This window comes from Diabrotica virgifera, chromosome 6, assembly GCF_917563875.1.
Source record: "Diabrotica virgifera virgifera chromosome 6, PGI_DIABVI_V3a".
NCBI classification, from domain to species: Eukaryota; Metazoa; Arthropoda; class Insecta; order Coleoptera; family Chrysomelidae; genus Diabrotica; species Diabrotica virgifera.
The window spans coordinates 14,656,392-14,670,592 of NC_065448.1; the positions used below are offsets into that span (position 1 = coordinate 14,656,392).

General features: G+C 33.1%; 1 protein-coding gene across 1 annotated transcript in view; it reads left to right on the top strand.

Annotated features, from left to right (window-relative positions):
* LOC114325394 (dedicator of cytokinesis protein 9) overlaps positions 1–14,201 on the top strand; it is a 57,904-nt gene that overhangs the window by 23,105 nt on the left and 20,598 nt on the right. The window contains exons 9-11 of the mRNA XM_028273457.2: positions 4,425–4,754; positions 9,199–9,558; positions 13,238–13,444. Of these exons, the coding sequence (XP_028129258.2) occupies positions 4,425–4,754; positions 9,199–9,558; positions 13,238–13,444 (897 nt within the window). The remainder of the gene's footprint in view (positions 1–4,424; positions 4,755–9,198; positions 9,559–13,237; positions 13,445–14,201) is intronic.

Sequence of the window (14,201 nt, forward strand, 5' to 3'; positions counted from 1 at the left end):
CTAGGAATTTTGTGCAGTAAGATGAATCGTCATGCAACTTTTTGCATTCGATTCGTAAGAGTGTCAGGCAATTTTGTGAACTAAATTGATCTCCGGCAAAAAATTTTGTGCATAAAAAAATGCATTTTCAAAGTGCATCTCGAAGAGATGGAAAATAAAAAATTTAGGACTCAGGAAATATTGACGAAAATGAGTTCAATTTTTATACTTAAGGGTTTTGGAGGTCACTGAACACGAATTTCATGACGGCGATGGAACTCGTCGCCTGGGACGACCGAATAATTCGCGGGACGATCGAATAATTCGTGAAATGAAGATTGGATCGAAAAATTGAAAAATACATGTTCAATATTTTTCAAAAATCTATCGAATGACACTAAACACGACCACCCCACTCCACCCCCTCGAGGTGGGGTGGGGGTAACTTTAAAATATTAAATAGAAACCCCATTTGTTATTGCAGATTTGGATTGCTTACGTAAAAGTAAGCAACTCTTATTCGAGACATTTTTTTGAATTGTGGATAGATGGCGCTATAATCGGAAAAAACGATTTTTTTCGTGATACCGTAGGTAAATTATAGAAACGGTCTAATATCTCGAGAAATACACTTCCAATTAAAAAACCAAAAAATACGTCTTTTATAAATATTTATTAAGAACCTATCGAATAACATAAAACCACGACCCGAGGTGTAACTTTAAAATCTTAAATAGGAGCCCCCATTTTGCATTGCAGATTTGAATTCCTTACGTAAAAATAAGTAACTTTTATTCGAGACATTTTTTCGAATTGTGGATAGATGACGCTATAATCGGAAAAACACTATTTATTAGCGCCATCTATTAACAATTCTAAAAAATGTTTCGAATAGATATTACTCATTTTTTCATGAGGAATCCAAATCTGCAATAAAACATGGGGATTCCCATTTAAGATTTTAAAGTCAACCCCCACCCCACCTCCAGGGGGTGGAGTGGAGAGTCGTGTTTAATGTTATTCGATAGGTTCTTGAAAAATATTAAATACGTATTTTTTGGTCTTTTATTTGGAAGTGTATTTCTCGAGATATTAGACCGTTTCTATAATTTACCTATGGTATCACGATAAATCGTTTTTTTCGGTTATAGCGCCATCAATCCACAATTCGAAAAAATTTCTCGAATAAAAGTTGCTTATTTTTCGTAAGCAATCCAAATCTGTAATAAAAAATGGGCGTTTCCGTTTAAGATTTTAAAGTTACCCCCACCTCACCTCCAGGGGATGAAGTGGGGGGTCGTCTTTAGTGTCATTCGATAGATTTCTGAAAAATATTAAACGCCTATTTTTCAGTTTTCCAATCCAATCTTCATTTTGCGAATTATTCGATCGTCCCGCGAATTATTCGATCCTCCCAGGCGACGAGCTCCACCATGAGCACCAGGTACCTCGGAGACCATCGCCGTCATGGAATTTGTGTTCACTGACCTCCAAAACCCCCAAATATAAAAGTTGAACTCATTTCCTTCAATATTTCCTGAGTTCTAAATTTTTCATTTTCCATCTCTTCGAGATGCACCTTCAAAATGCATTTTCTCATGCACAAAATTTTTTGCCGGAGATCAATTTAGTTCATAAAATTGCCTGACACTCTCTCGAATTGAATGCAAAAAGTTCCATGACGATTCATCTTGCTGCACAAAATTCCTAGGTTTTGGGCTTTTTAGTGCTTCGTTGCTTCGTCTATAAACTGTAATCTGCGGTCTTTTAATTCTTCATTCTAAATCGTTAATTCTTGTAAAAACTGGATTTTGTAGGACTTAATTCTTATGTAGTACACGCAAGACTGCAGACTGACCTACATCATGTATTTGTTCAGCTCTGCGTAAGGATGTATATGGATCTTTGAAACTCTGCATTAAATCTAAAATTGTATTGTGATTTATAACAGTTTTTGATCTACCTGTTAAATGCCATATTTTACTCGTCCAGTTTCCTCAAAGCGCTTTACAATGTTTTGTAAATAGGAGAATGGTTTTTGAGAAAGAATCACAAGTTGACTACTTCACTATAAGATTTTTTTCTATCGTCGTAGTCACTCATCATTAAAACAGTAATTCGCACTTTTTCATTAAAATCGATCTTTATTGTAGAGATTTTAAAACCACATAAAACAATGTCAGCTTTAATTATTTTACAAAACTTTTAAAGAAACGTCAAACTATTGTCCCGGATTCTAATAATAATACCTACAATATACCGAGTGTTGTATTTAAAAAAGCAAAGTGACTAATGATATCAGAAAAATGCTAAATCTGGTAACATTGAAAGCATTATCCCGATTTTTATACAATTAGGACTATCCATTTAAGAGATAATTAGGCATTTTTAGAGTTTTGGTCCACTATGTTTTTGTTTTGTATTTATAAAACTATTTCCTTCGTATTTACAGGGTGATTGATTAGTAGGGTAAAGCTCAATAGCTCCGTTATAGTAATAGATAGCAATAAAAGTTAATAACAAAAATTTTAGCCACCTTTGAGCTTCACATTACAAAATTAGTTAGAATGTTACAGGGTGTTCGATAACACAGTGGCAGACCAAACTTATGTTTTTTTAAATGTAACACCCTATATTTTATTTTATATTCGAAATCCTGTTAACTTCTCCATCACAAAAATATAAAGGTTTGTTATGTTATACAGGGTATTTACAAAGTTATAACCAATTTTATATGAAAATCGTAACAAGTTCAACTCCCTGTATAAATAAAAATAAGCAAAACAACAATGGTTTATTAATGCCATATTTTTTAACGTATTGTCAAAATTTTCAAGAATGGTCGATATTGCTAATTTTCTTTATATCAAATACAGGGTGAGTCAAAACGCAAGTACATTATTTTCTCAGTAATTTTAAATGGAACACCCTGTATTTTATATCACTATTGAAAAGTACCATTACCGTACTTTAATTTTTAGATAACATTCCCTATGTCTAAATTGATTAGTTTTCGAGATATTTTCATTTTTCAATGGACCAGTAGCGTGGCCACCCAAATCACCAGAATTTAATAAACTGGACTGATTTTTTGGGGTTACGTTAATAATGAAGTTTATAAAATACCTCCAACAACAAGGGATGAGATGAAAAATAGAATACAAAGTGTATTTCGATGTGTTAATTTACAAATGCTCCGTAGAGTAAGTATTCAATGATCGTTTGTAGGCGTACATAAATGTGTTAGGAGATAATTTTGAACACCTTATGTAATTAAATATTAAAAATATTTTATTAAAAGTAGCTTCTAATTTTTTCAAACATGTTTTTTTGCAATATGTATTACTGATAAATTATGTTTCGTTCTTTATTTGTTACATTGTTACATTTACATACAAAAGTAGTGTTTAATTGTCTTCACAAAATATTGTATTTTGTGTTTGTGTGTTTTTTGTAAAATTTATTACTAATTTTCTTTGTTTATTTGTTGCATTTACATAAAAAGATAGTTTTAACTGTTTCAAAAATGTTGCATGTAGTGGTTGTGTTTTTGTTTGTAAAATGTATTACTAATAAATTATTTTTATTTCTTTATTTGCTACAGTGTTACATTGATTACCGGATTGATAATCGGTAATCTTCAATTGTCAATTCAGTCATGGCTTACTTAAAATTTAGATAAATTTAAACACCTAAAATAATTTGCTCTGAAAAATGAAAATATCTCGAAAACTAATAAATTTGGGCATAGGGAATGTTATATAAAAATTAAAGTACGTTAATGTTACTTTTCAATATTGATATAAAATACAGGGTGTTCCATTTAACATTACTGATAAAATAATGTACTTGCGTTTTGACTCACCCTGTATTTGATATAAAGAAAATTAGCAATATCAATAATTCTTAAAAATTTTGACAATAAATAAAAAAATATGGCATTAACCATTGCTGTTGTGCTTATTTTTATTTATACAGGGAGTTGAACTTGTTACGATTTTCATACAAAATTGGTTATAACTTTGTAAATACCCTGTATAACATTACAAACCTTTATATTTTTGTGATGGAGAAGTTAACAGGATTTCGAATATAAAATAAAATATAGGGTGTTCCATTTAAAAAAACATAAGTTAGGTCTGCCACTGTGTTATCGAACACCCTGTAACATTCTAACTAATTTTGTAATGTGAAGCTCAAAGGTGGCTAAAATTTTTGTTATTAACTTTTATTGCTATCTATTACTATAGCGGAGCTATTGAGCTTTACCCTACTAATCAATCACCCTGTATATTTATCCATCTCTATTTGACCTTGTTTATCTCTTTCTTTCCTTTATTTAATTATCTGTGAATACAGTTTCTGAAGTTTTGATGAGAAATCATTAATATAATGATTTTATAATTGATCTCCGTACATTCTCTTAAACAAAATATTTTTTTCAGTGTATATACGGCAGGCCTGGCCAACCTCTGCTCGTGTCGCAGACGTCTTGCGCCGTTCTACATCACAACACGTTCCCTACTTGGTACGAAGAGGTCAAGATAAGGCTTCCGACGAATATTCTCTTTTCTCATCATTTATTGTTTACCTTTTACCACATTTCCTGTGATATTACCAAAAAGCGAGAGAACGGCATAGAGAATTGCGTGGGCTATGCCTGGTTACCATTGCTGCAAAAAGGACGGTTGAATGTCGAGACGCAGGTGATTCCTGTGGCTTCGCATCTGCTGCCGGGATATTTGTCGATACATCCCTTCGGACTAGGGAAAGGGGTAAGTATTTTTATCATTTTAATTATCCAGTCTGTCCAGAACCAATATACTCTGGACCTTATCTGATAATTCAAGTACATACATTAGTGTAGGAAACAGAGGTTGAACCTCGCAAAATGAACACAAGTCCGGTTTTATTTTTGAAGTTATACTTCTTTAGGCGCGATTGAGAGTAAAATTTCATAATACTGCGCGCATGCGCACACAGACAGTATGGCGTTTAGTTGCTAAATCTTTCTAGTTATGTATAAATATGTCAGTCCAAGAAAAGGTGTGAAAAGAATATATTAGTGTTTTTAGTAAATATATTTATTATAATTTTTGTGTCTTTGGTTTTGCCTTCCTCAGGAGTAAGATGAGTATTATTAAAACATTTTATTGTATATTTATCATACTTCACACCTTGTCTGTTTGTTACCGTGAATTGTCATTAGGTACGTCCGAACCGATACAGACACAGTCGTCGTAGCGTGTTTGGTATTGCATTCGGCCAGAGATCGAGAGGTCTTGAGTTCGAATCCAGTGCAATCCTATACTTTTTTTTTATTTTTTTGAAAGCGGCAAGCACAAAATTAGTTTGATGTTTAAAAAAAATTAAAACAAACTGTTTAAATTATATTTATTTTTAAGAAATAATATAATAGAAGTATAACTTTTTACGTGCGTACAAAGTACACACACATTCTTTTTTTTCTGGTATATGAAGGGGTGCTTATTATGAAACTAACATTTTCTTAAAAAAATTCGCCCCAGAAGCCCCCTTTTCATCCCTTTAAAGGGGGTAATTTGTGGTTTTTGCGAAACGTAGCCCTTCCTGTACGTTTTGCAAAAAATTTGCTTAATAATAAAATGAAGAGGACTATATTTCCTACTATTTATTTCTCGACAGCATATGTCTATCACACACCGTTTAGCGGGGGTGGCTCCCCAAAGTTGACAAATTTTAAAAAAATATGTTTTTAAAAAATATATTTTTTCCTAACTGTACTGAAAATTAAGAATAAACCGTACGGCAATTAATCACAAGTAAGTGGCTGATTTTTTGGTATAGGTTTCATTTAAGGGCAATTGCAAATTTTTTAAGTTACATTTAAAAAAACCCCTTTTTATACCATCTGAACCGCCTATGCTAGAGTAAAAGAACTTTCAGCGATTATCCATGTACTGCTGTTATTTACAAATTTCTATAATTCACCCCCATTTTTTTTCCGGAATCACCCCAAAAAGTAGGAGAATTAATAAAGAAAGTGATTTTCTTGGAATCCTTCACACACCATGCCCTTTATTAAAATGCTCCATATATCATTTTGTGCACGTTCTTATTACCCATGCATGGACACCAAAAGCGATTTCCTAATGCAACCCCTGTAGCCAAAAAGAAAATAAATAAAGGGTGGGTTGAAAAAAAATTTTTTTTGCTTTTTGGCCCATATGAACATATGCTCCATCAATAGGGTTTTTTTATAAATATATATGATTATTGCAACATTCCTGCGGAAACTACCCCTATCCTTGAAAATAAACTGCAGAAACTACCCCTATCCCTTGTAGAGCATGTTTTTACGATTTTCTCATTACCTATTCATTTTTTTAAAACAAAACATATACAGAATTAAAGACCACTATTTTCTCTGCAAATAAGGTCCTATGCATTTTTTTCGTATAAGCAACCGTTACGGCACAATGGCGCCGTAAACCTCAGAAATGCTTTGGAGGGCTCCAGTTTTCGTTTTTTTTTTTTTCGTCACTTATTCAATTTATGGATAACGTACTTATGGAAAATAAAAGAACACACTGTCTGCTACACATTATGACCTATGCATATTTTATTTTCTTTGCACCCTAAAGTCACAGTGGTGGCCCAAGTCAATTTTTGATTATTATTCTCCTTTTTTTTTGGTGGTTCCAGGGAAAATATGGGGGTGTATTATACAAATTTGTAAATAACACCAGTACATGGATAATCGCTGAAAGTTTTTTTACTCAAGCATAGGCGGTTCAGATGGTTAAAAAGGGGTTTTTTAATTTAACACCTTGTTATTAAAAAATTTGCACTTGCCCAGTTATTTGTGATTAATTTCCGCAGGGTTTCTTCTTAATTTTCGTTACAGTTAGGGAATAATAATTTTCTTTTAAAAACATCTTTTTTAAAAATTTGTCAACTTTGGGGCGCCACCCCCGCTGAACGGTGGATGATAGACATATGCTGTCGGGAAATAAATAGTAGAAAATATAGTCCCCTTCATTTTACTATCATGTACATTTTTTGCAAAACGTACAGGAATGGCTACGTTTCGCAAAAGCCACAAATTACCCCCTTTAAAGAAATTACCAGAAAAAAAATAAAACCGGACTTGTGTCCATTTTGCGAGGTTCAACCTGTTTCCTATACTACATACGGTTCCATGACATCTCGTAACGCGGCAGTTCGTAACCGGACAGTTGGTAACGGACAATTCGTAACAGCGACAGTTCGTAACGGCGACAGTTCGTAACGGCGACACTTCGTAACGGCGACACTTCGTAAAGGCGACAGTTCGTAACTATACAAATTCGTAACGGACAATTCGTAACGTCCAAATTGAATTATTCTGTTGTTAACGTGGAAGCTCTGTTATTACAGTTGTAAATTTAATGAAACTATGTTTATCAATTTAACGAATCAGTATCAGGATAAACATTTTTAAGGCATTTCATATTTCGTTTTTCAGAATATAATAAAAGTATTTAAACCAAGTATTAAAGTAATAAAAGCCATCCCTCTTATCAACTACAGTAAAACCTGCTTTACCGGCCACCTGCCAAAAACGGCCACCTGTACTAACGGTCAGTTTAAAAATTCTCAAAACCAATTATATGTAGACTACAAAAACTGGCAATACCGGCCACCTTTCCATATCGGCCAATAGTTCTTTCATTTTTAGTGGCCGTTACTGACAGGTTTTAATGTATAACCGTTGATTGAATGTCCCAAAGCTATTACCAATCACAAGGTTTATTATAATAACAGGTAATTATAATCTTTCCTTTACAAAATGTTTATTTAAAAAGTTGGGACTGTCTAAATACGATTGTCAGATTAAAGATTTCAGGAATTAAGTACTTCATTATTCCTTTGTCTAGGTACAGTAAAACCTGTCAGTAACGGCCACTAAAATTGAAAGAACTATTTGCCGATATAGAAAGGGGGCCGGTATTGTCAGTTTTTGTAGTCTACATATACAGTAAAACCTGTCAGTAACGGCCACTAAAAATGGAAGAACTATTGGCCGGTATTGCTAGTTTTTGTAGTCTACACATAATTGGTTTGGAGAATTTTTAAACTGGCCGTTAGTACAGGTGGCCATTTTTGGCAAGTGGCCGGTAACACAGGTTTTACTGTACAGTGGTACCTCGACATACGAGGGTAATTCGTTCCGTAACCTTGCTCGTATGTCAAATTGCTTGTATGTCAAAGCAATTTTCCTCATTGAAATTAACGGAAATGTTATTAATCCGTTCCAGTCCTAAAAAACCACCTTAGTTGTTTTTGTTAAGTGTTTTTAAATAAGAAAAATGTTTTTACAAGAAGAAACATTTAATTATAAATAACAAAAAATACATACATATTCTGTAAAAACATAAGAAAAAGTGAGGTGCTTACGGAAGCGCTAAGTTTCGTCAGTTGTCTTCATTATTTTCGTCACACTGCTCATTTTCATCTGCAGCTCGTTTAAAAAACTGTCAAAAGAGGTTTGTTTCTTCCTCCCTTTTATAAATCGCTCGTGCCTTCTCACATATGATGCTTTGTGTTGAGGTTCCCACTTGAAGCTGCTTCTCTGTCACCCACACCATCAGTAGTTTCTCCATCTTTTCATGGAGAGAGGTCCGGAGCTTGGAAATTATTGTAACGCCCTTAGATGGCATTATACCATTTATCACCTCCTTCAAGTTAGAAATAGGTAGTCAAAAAGAGGCATGAATTTTAATAAAAGCTGTTCCTCGTATGTCAAATTTTGCTCTCATCTCAAAGCAAAACATCGCTCGCTCGGCGGCTCGTATCTCAAAACACTCGTATATTAGGGCACTCGTATATCGAGGTACCACTGTATATGCAAATTTAAGGAACAATAAGAGGAATACACTCTTAGAATATTGTTAAAAGTTTGTATGTATTTAAGTATTTGTTTCTGTTTAAAGACTTTTAATATAGGTACTATAAGATAATTTCAGTTATAACTGTGATAACAGTTAACAGTTTCCACATTAACAAAAATAAACAGAATAATTCAATTTGGACGTTACGAATTGTCCGTTACGAATTTGTCTAGTTACGAACTGTCGCTGTTACGAATTGTCCGTTACCAACTGTCCGGTTACGAACTGTCGCATTACGAGGTGTCTGGTCACGACTACATACATAAAAGAATAACAATTATTTAAATCCACAACAATATTTTTTCAGAATGCTGGCCCTGAAATCAATTGGATAGACAGCCAGAAGCCCATATTTTCGATTGGATTTAACTTAGTATCAACGATCAACACCAAAGATCAACATTTATACAACCTATTCAACCACGCCGAACGACTATTAGATCCCAAACCGACATCAGTACCCTCAGAAGTCGAAACTTGCAAGATTCTGAAGGCCCTCCACGCCATTCACCTAACAACATTAATAACTTTCTTGCCGACTCTTTTCAACCAACTGTTTACGTTACTGGTAATGACCAACAGCGAAGAAATAGGAATCAACATTATACGAGTCTTGATCAATCTAGTAACGATGATATACGACGTGAGACGAAAGGAAATACTGCAGGTATCGTATATCTTTTATATTAATTTAATTTTTAGCTGGGTCTGTTTTGACTATCAGGTTTCCAGGAATAAGTTTAAAATAGATTGACTCACATATCTTCGAATAAATACTATAATATTATTATTTCTACAAAAAAAAAAAACAATAAAATCCTTTAATCCTTTATAAAAGGTATATATTTAAAATCCATAAAAAGGGCTACACCACAGAACTAGTTTTCGATTGGTTGACCAATCATCATCAGTGCTTACGTGATCTAACATGCTAACCACCAAAATATAATATTACAAAAATATGTGGGTAAAAAGTAATCCGTCAAGGAAACATCGATGAAAATTCCTTGACGGATTACTTTTAAAGGGTTTTTACCCACATATTTTTGTAATATTATATTTTGGTGGTTAGCATGTTAGATCACGTAAGCACTGATGATGATTGGTCAACCAATCGAAAACTAGTTCTGTGATGTAGCCCTTTTTAGGGATTTTAAATATATGAAGGGCTTAATGTGAATCAATAACAAGCCTCAAAAAGGTGAAAGTGAGATATTTGACCTTGAATGTTAAAAATAATATTAAAAAATCCAGTAACAACTTTTATTGTTTTAGTTTAGATATTTCGATGCATCATGCCCTATGGGACTATAGTTGACAACAATATTAACCAAATTACTTGAAACTCGAGAAAAACAGCCTTTATTTAAAAAAAATGTGTCTTGTTACATTATTCCATTAATAATAAATATAGTATGATAGAATTGATCCAAAAGATGGCATAACCCAGACATCCAAAGTGAAAGTTATCCTTCAACACCAAATTGTTCTATATAGTCCACATAATGTTCAGAAAAAAGTCACACCATTTTGAGCGTCGGGTTTGGGGGGGAGAGGGGAGAGAAATCGGTAAATTCGTAGTTTTTTACGTTTTTCGTCAATATTTCTAAAACTATGCGGTTTAGCATGCACAACCCTTTATACAAAAATGTTCTACATTAAATTTGAAATAAAAAAGCTCCCATGCATAATCCTTCTAAAATGAACGGTTCCAAAGTTACGGAGGTAGTATAGTATAATTGGTCCAAAAAAAAGCCTAAACCAGACATCCAAAATAAAAGTTTTCCTCCTACACCAAATTATTCTATATGGTCCCCATATGGTTCAGTAAAAAGTTACACCATTTTGAGCGTCCGGTTTGGGGGGGGAGATGGGGGAGAAGTCAGTAAATTAGTAGTTTTTTTACGTTTTTCGTCAATATTTCTAAAACTATACTTTAGCGTAAACAATGTTCTATACAAAAATGTTCTACATAGAATTTAAAACAAAAAAGGTCCTAATAATTGTTCAACGGTTCCAGAGTTACGGAGGGTGAAAAGTGGAGGTTTTCGATACTCTTTATATTTTTTGGGCAATTGATGATGATTTTGGGTTGTGAGGTTGACGTTTTTTAAGGGCTTATTACTAACATACCATCGGCGAGTGAAATAGCAAATTTTATTTATAGAACACAATCCTGTTAAAGAAAAATATAAAAAGTATCGAAAACCTCCACTTTTCGCCCTCCGTAACTCTGGAAATGTCGATTTTATAACAATTATGTGTAGGACCTTTTTTGTTTGAAATTTTATGTAGAACATTTTTGTATAAAACATTGTTTACGCTAAAGCATAGTTTTAGAAATATTGACGAAAAACGTAAAAAAACTACTAATTTACCGACTTCTCCCCATCTCCTCCCAAACCGGACGCTCAAAATGGTGTAACTTTTTACTGAACAATATGTGGACCATATATAACAATTTGGTGTTGGAGGAAAACTTTTACTTTGGATGTTTAGGTTAGGCCTTTTTTTGGACCAATTATACTATACTACCTCAGTAACTTTGAAACCATTCATTTTAGAAGGATTATGCATAGAACCTTTTTTATTTAAAATTTAATGTAGAACATTTTTGTATAAAAGGTTGTTTATGCTAAATCGTATAGTTTTAGAAATATTTACGAAAAACGTAAAAAACTACGAATTTATCGATTTCTCCCCCTCTCGCCCCCCCCCCCCAAACCCGATGCTCAAAATGGTGTGACTTTTTTCTGAACATTATGTGGACCATATAGAACAATTTGGTGTTGGAGGATAACTTTCACTTTGGATGTCTGGGTTTGGATTTAGTTATACCATACTAATACCCAAATTTTAGATATATTATGTAGATTCAGAATTTTCTTTTATTGACTCAGTTCGGGGTGGTTTCAACCCTATAGGTGTTAAACAGTGTTTATTTCTTTGTCTCCATAAACTTATTGGAATTTTTGAAGGGTGTGTTTGGTTTTTATTGACGGACTTTGTTCATTATCCTACAACCAAATTCAATAATATAACAAGCCACGTCGTAAGCCACTACATTAATCTTGAATGGTAATAATGGGACAAACCACATTTAGGAAAAAATTACATATCGCTGGACTACATAGTCAGGGTCACGGTCACTGTCATCGAATGTCAAGTCAACTTTGCTATTTTTCTTTCTAGAATCGTCAGAACTCAATAATAGGTCTGGATCCAGCGTATGAAAAAAAGTTGATTAATAGCAAGCTGAAAATTTGTTAATAGCTTAAGGGTGTCTAGTCGGACAAACTTTGATATATAGGAACACTGGAACAGGGGAAGTTTTTATTGTGGAACAGGTTAAAAATTTGGAACGGTTAGACCACGAAAACGTCACACGTATTTTGTCCGACAGAACTTCCAATTGATTTGTTACCCTTTCATTAAACTCTCATGCAAAAATCAGGCTGCTATTTATCACCAAATGGGAATTATAATGAGTGGAACACGTAGAATATGTCAAATGACAGGAATTATGACAGGTGATAAATAGCAGTCTGATTTTTGCATGAGAGTTTAATGAAAGGGTAACAAATCAATTGGAAGTTCTGTCGGACAAAATACATGTGACGTTTTCGTGGTCTGACCGTTCCAAATTTTTAACCTGTTCCACAATTAATACTTCCCCTGTTCCAGTGTTCCCATACATCAAAGTTTGTCCGACTAGACACCCTTAAGCTATTAACAAATTTTCAGCTTGCTATTAATCAACTTTTTTTTCATACGCGGGATCCAGACCTATAATTATCCGAAACGCTTCCGCCCATGTTCGCCATTTTGATGTGGCTTGTCATTATGTCGAGTAGATACTAGAACAAACTAGGCCTATGCAATAGTGTGACCATAGATTTATCGGGCCATCTATTAACGAAGGGCTGAGATAATTTGTTAGTGGCTTGTTATACTATTACTTTAACCAAGAATAACACTAACTCTTTTTGAACTCGTGTGGGCTTGTCATTGTTTCACATTAAGCCCTTCATATACCTTTTATAAAGAATTTTATTGTTTTTTGTATTATATGGTATACAGCCAACTACAGGAAACCTTTTCCTTGTGGATTTTTATTATTATTTCTATTTTGTCCTCGCCAGCTTAAATATTTTTAATTCAATGCCAGGTCGTGACACTTCATTTGCTGAATGTACAAGATTACTATCGTTGCAAGGAACACATTGAAGTTACCAGAAGTAAATACAATACTTTATAATTCTTTTACCAAGAATTATATTGAAATTAATATATCTAAGTTATAATTTAATTTCCTATAATAATACTAATATAATAATATCACACAGGCTTACGTGAAGTACGTGTTCGTATCTCCAGAGAGCACGAAACAAACCACAGTCCACGAGGAGATGTGCCGACACCTTCCGGTGATCCTGCATCCCAATAATACAGACTTTTTGGTGGTAAACAGGTTTATGCATCATTCGGACTTCTTTTTCGAAATCATCAACAAGAGCATAGCCCAACATCTGTTAACTTCTGGAAGGATAAAGGTAAATAATTATGTTAATTGTTATAGAACTGTATATTTGAACTTGACATAGTTTTCTTAGTTTTTCAATAAAACTTGATATTTCGGAACTATCGTGTAATATCTTGAAAATTATTGGTAATGTCTTGAAAAAGTCGTTTATAATATTGGTAAGGTCATGTAATATTTTGAAAAATATCTAGTTTTTTTGTAAAAGTCGTTTATTATCTTGGTAATATCGTGTCATGTCATGAAAGCCATTAGTATCTGGGCAGTATCGTGTAATGTCTTAAAATATCGTGAAATATTTTGAAAAAAGATGTAATGTCTTGAGTAAGTCGTGTATTATCTTGGTAATATCGTGTAATGTCTTGAAAGCCATAGTATCTGGACAATATCATGTAATGTTCTGAAATATCGTCTAATATTTTGAAAAAATATGTAATGTCTTGAAAAAGTCGTTTATTATCTTCTTAATATCGTGTAATATTAAAAAAAAATGTATTATTTTGAAAAAGTCGTTTATTATCTTGGTAATATCGTGTAATATTTTGAAAAAAAATGTAGTCTCTTGAAAGAGTCGTTTATTTTCTTAGTAATATCGTGTAATATCTTGAAACATTGTGTAATGTTTTGGAAAAGATGTAATGTCTTGAAAAACCTCTTATCTTAGTACCTTGGTAATAGTGTGTAATGTATTAAAAAATCGTGTAATATCTTAAATAACTCATGTAATATTTCGGAATTGGGTCATATCTTAAAAAATTTTTTTGAATTTT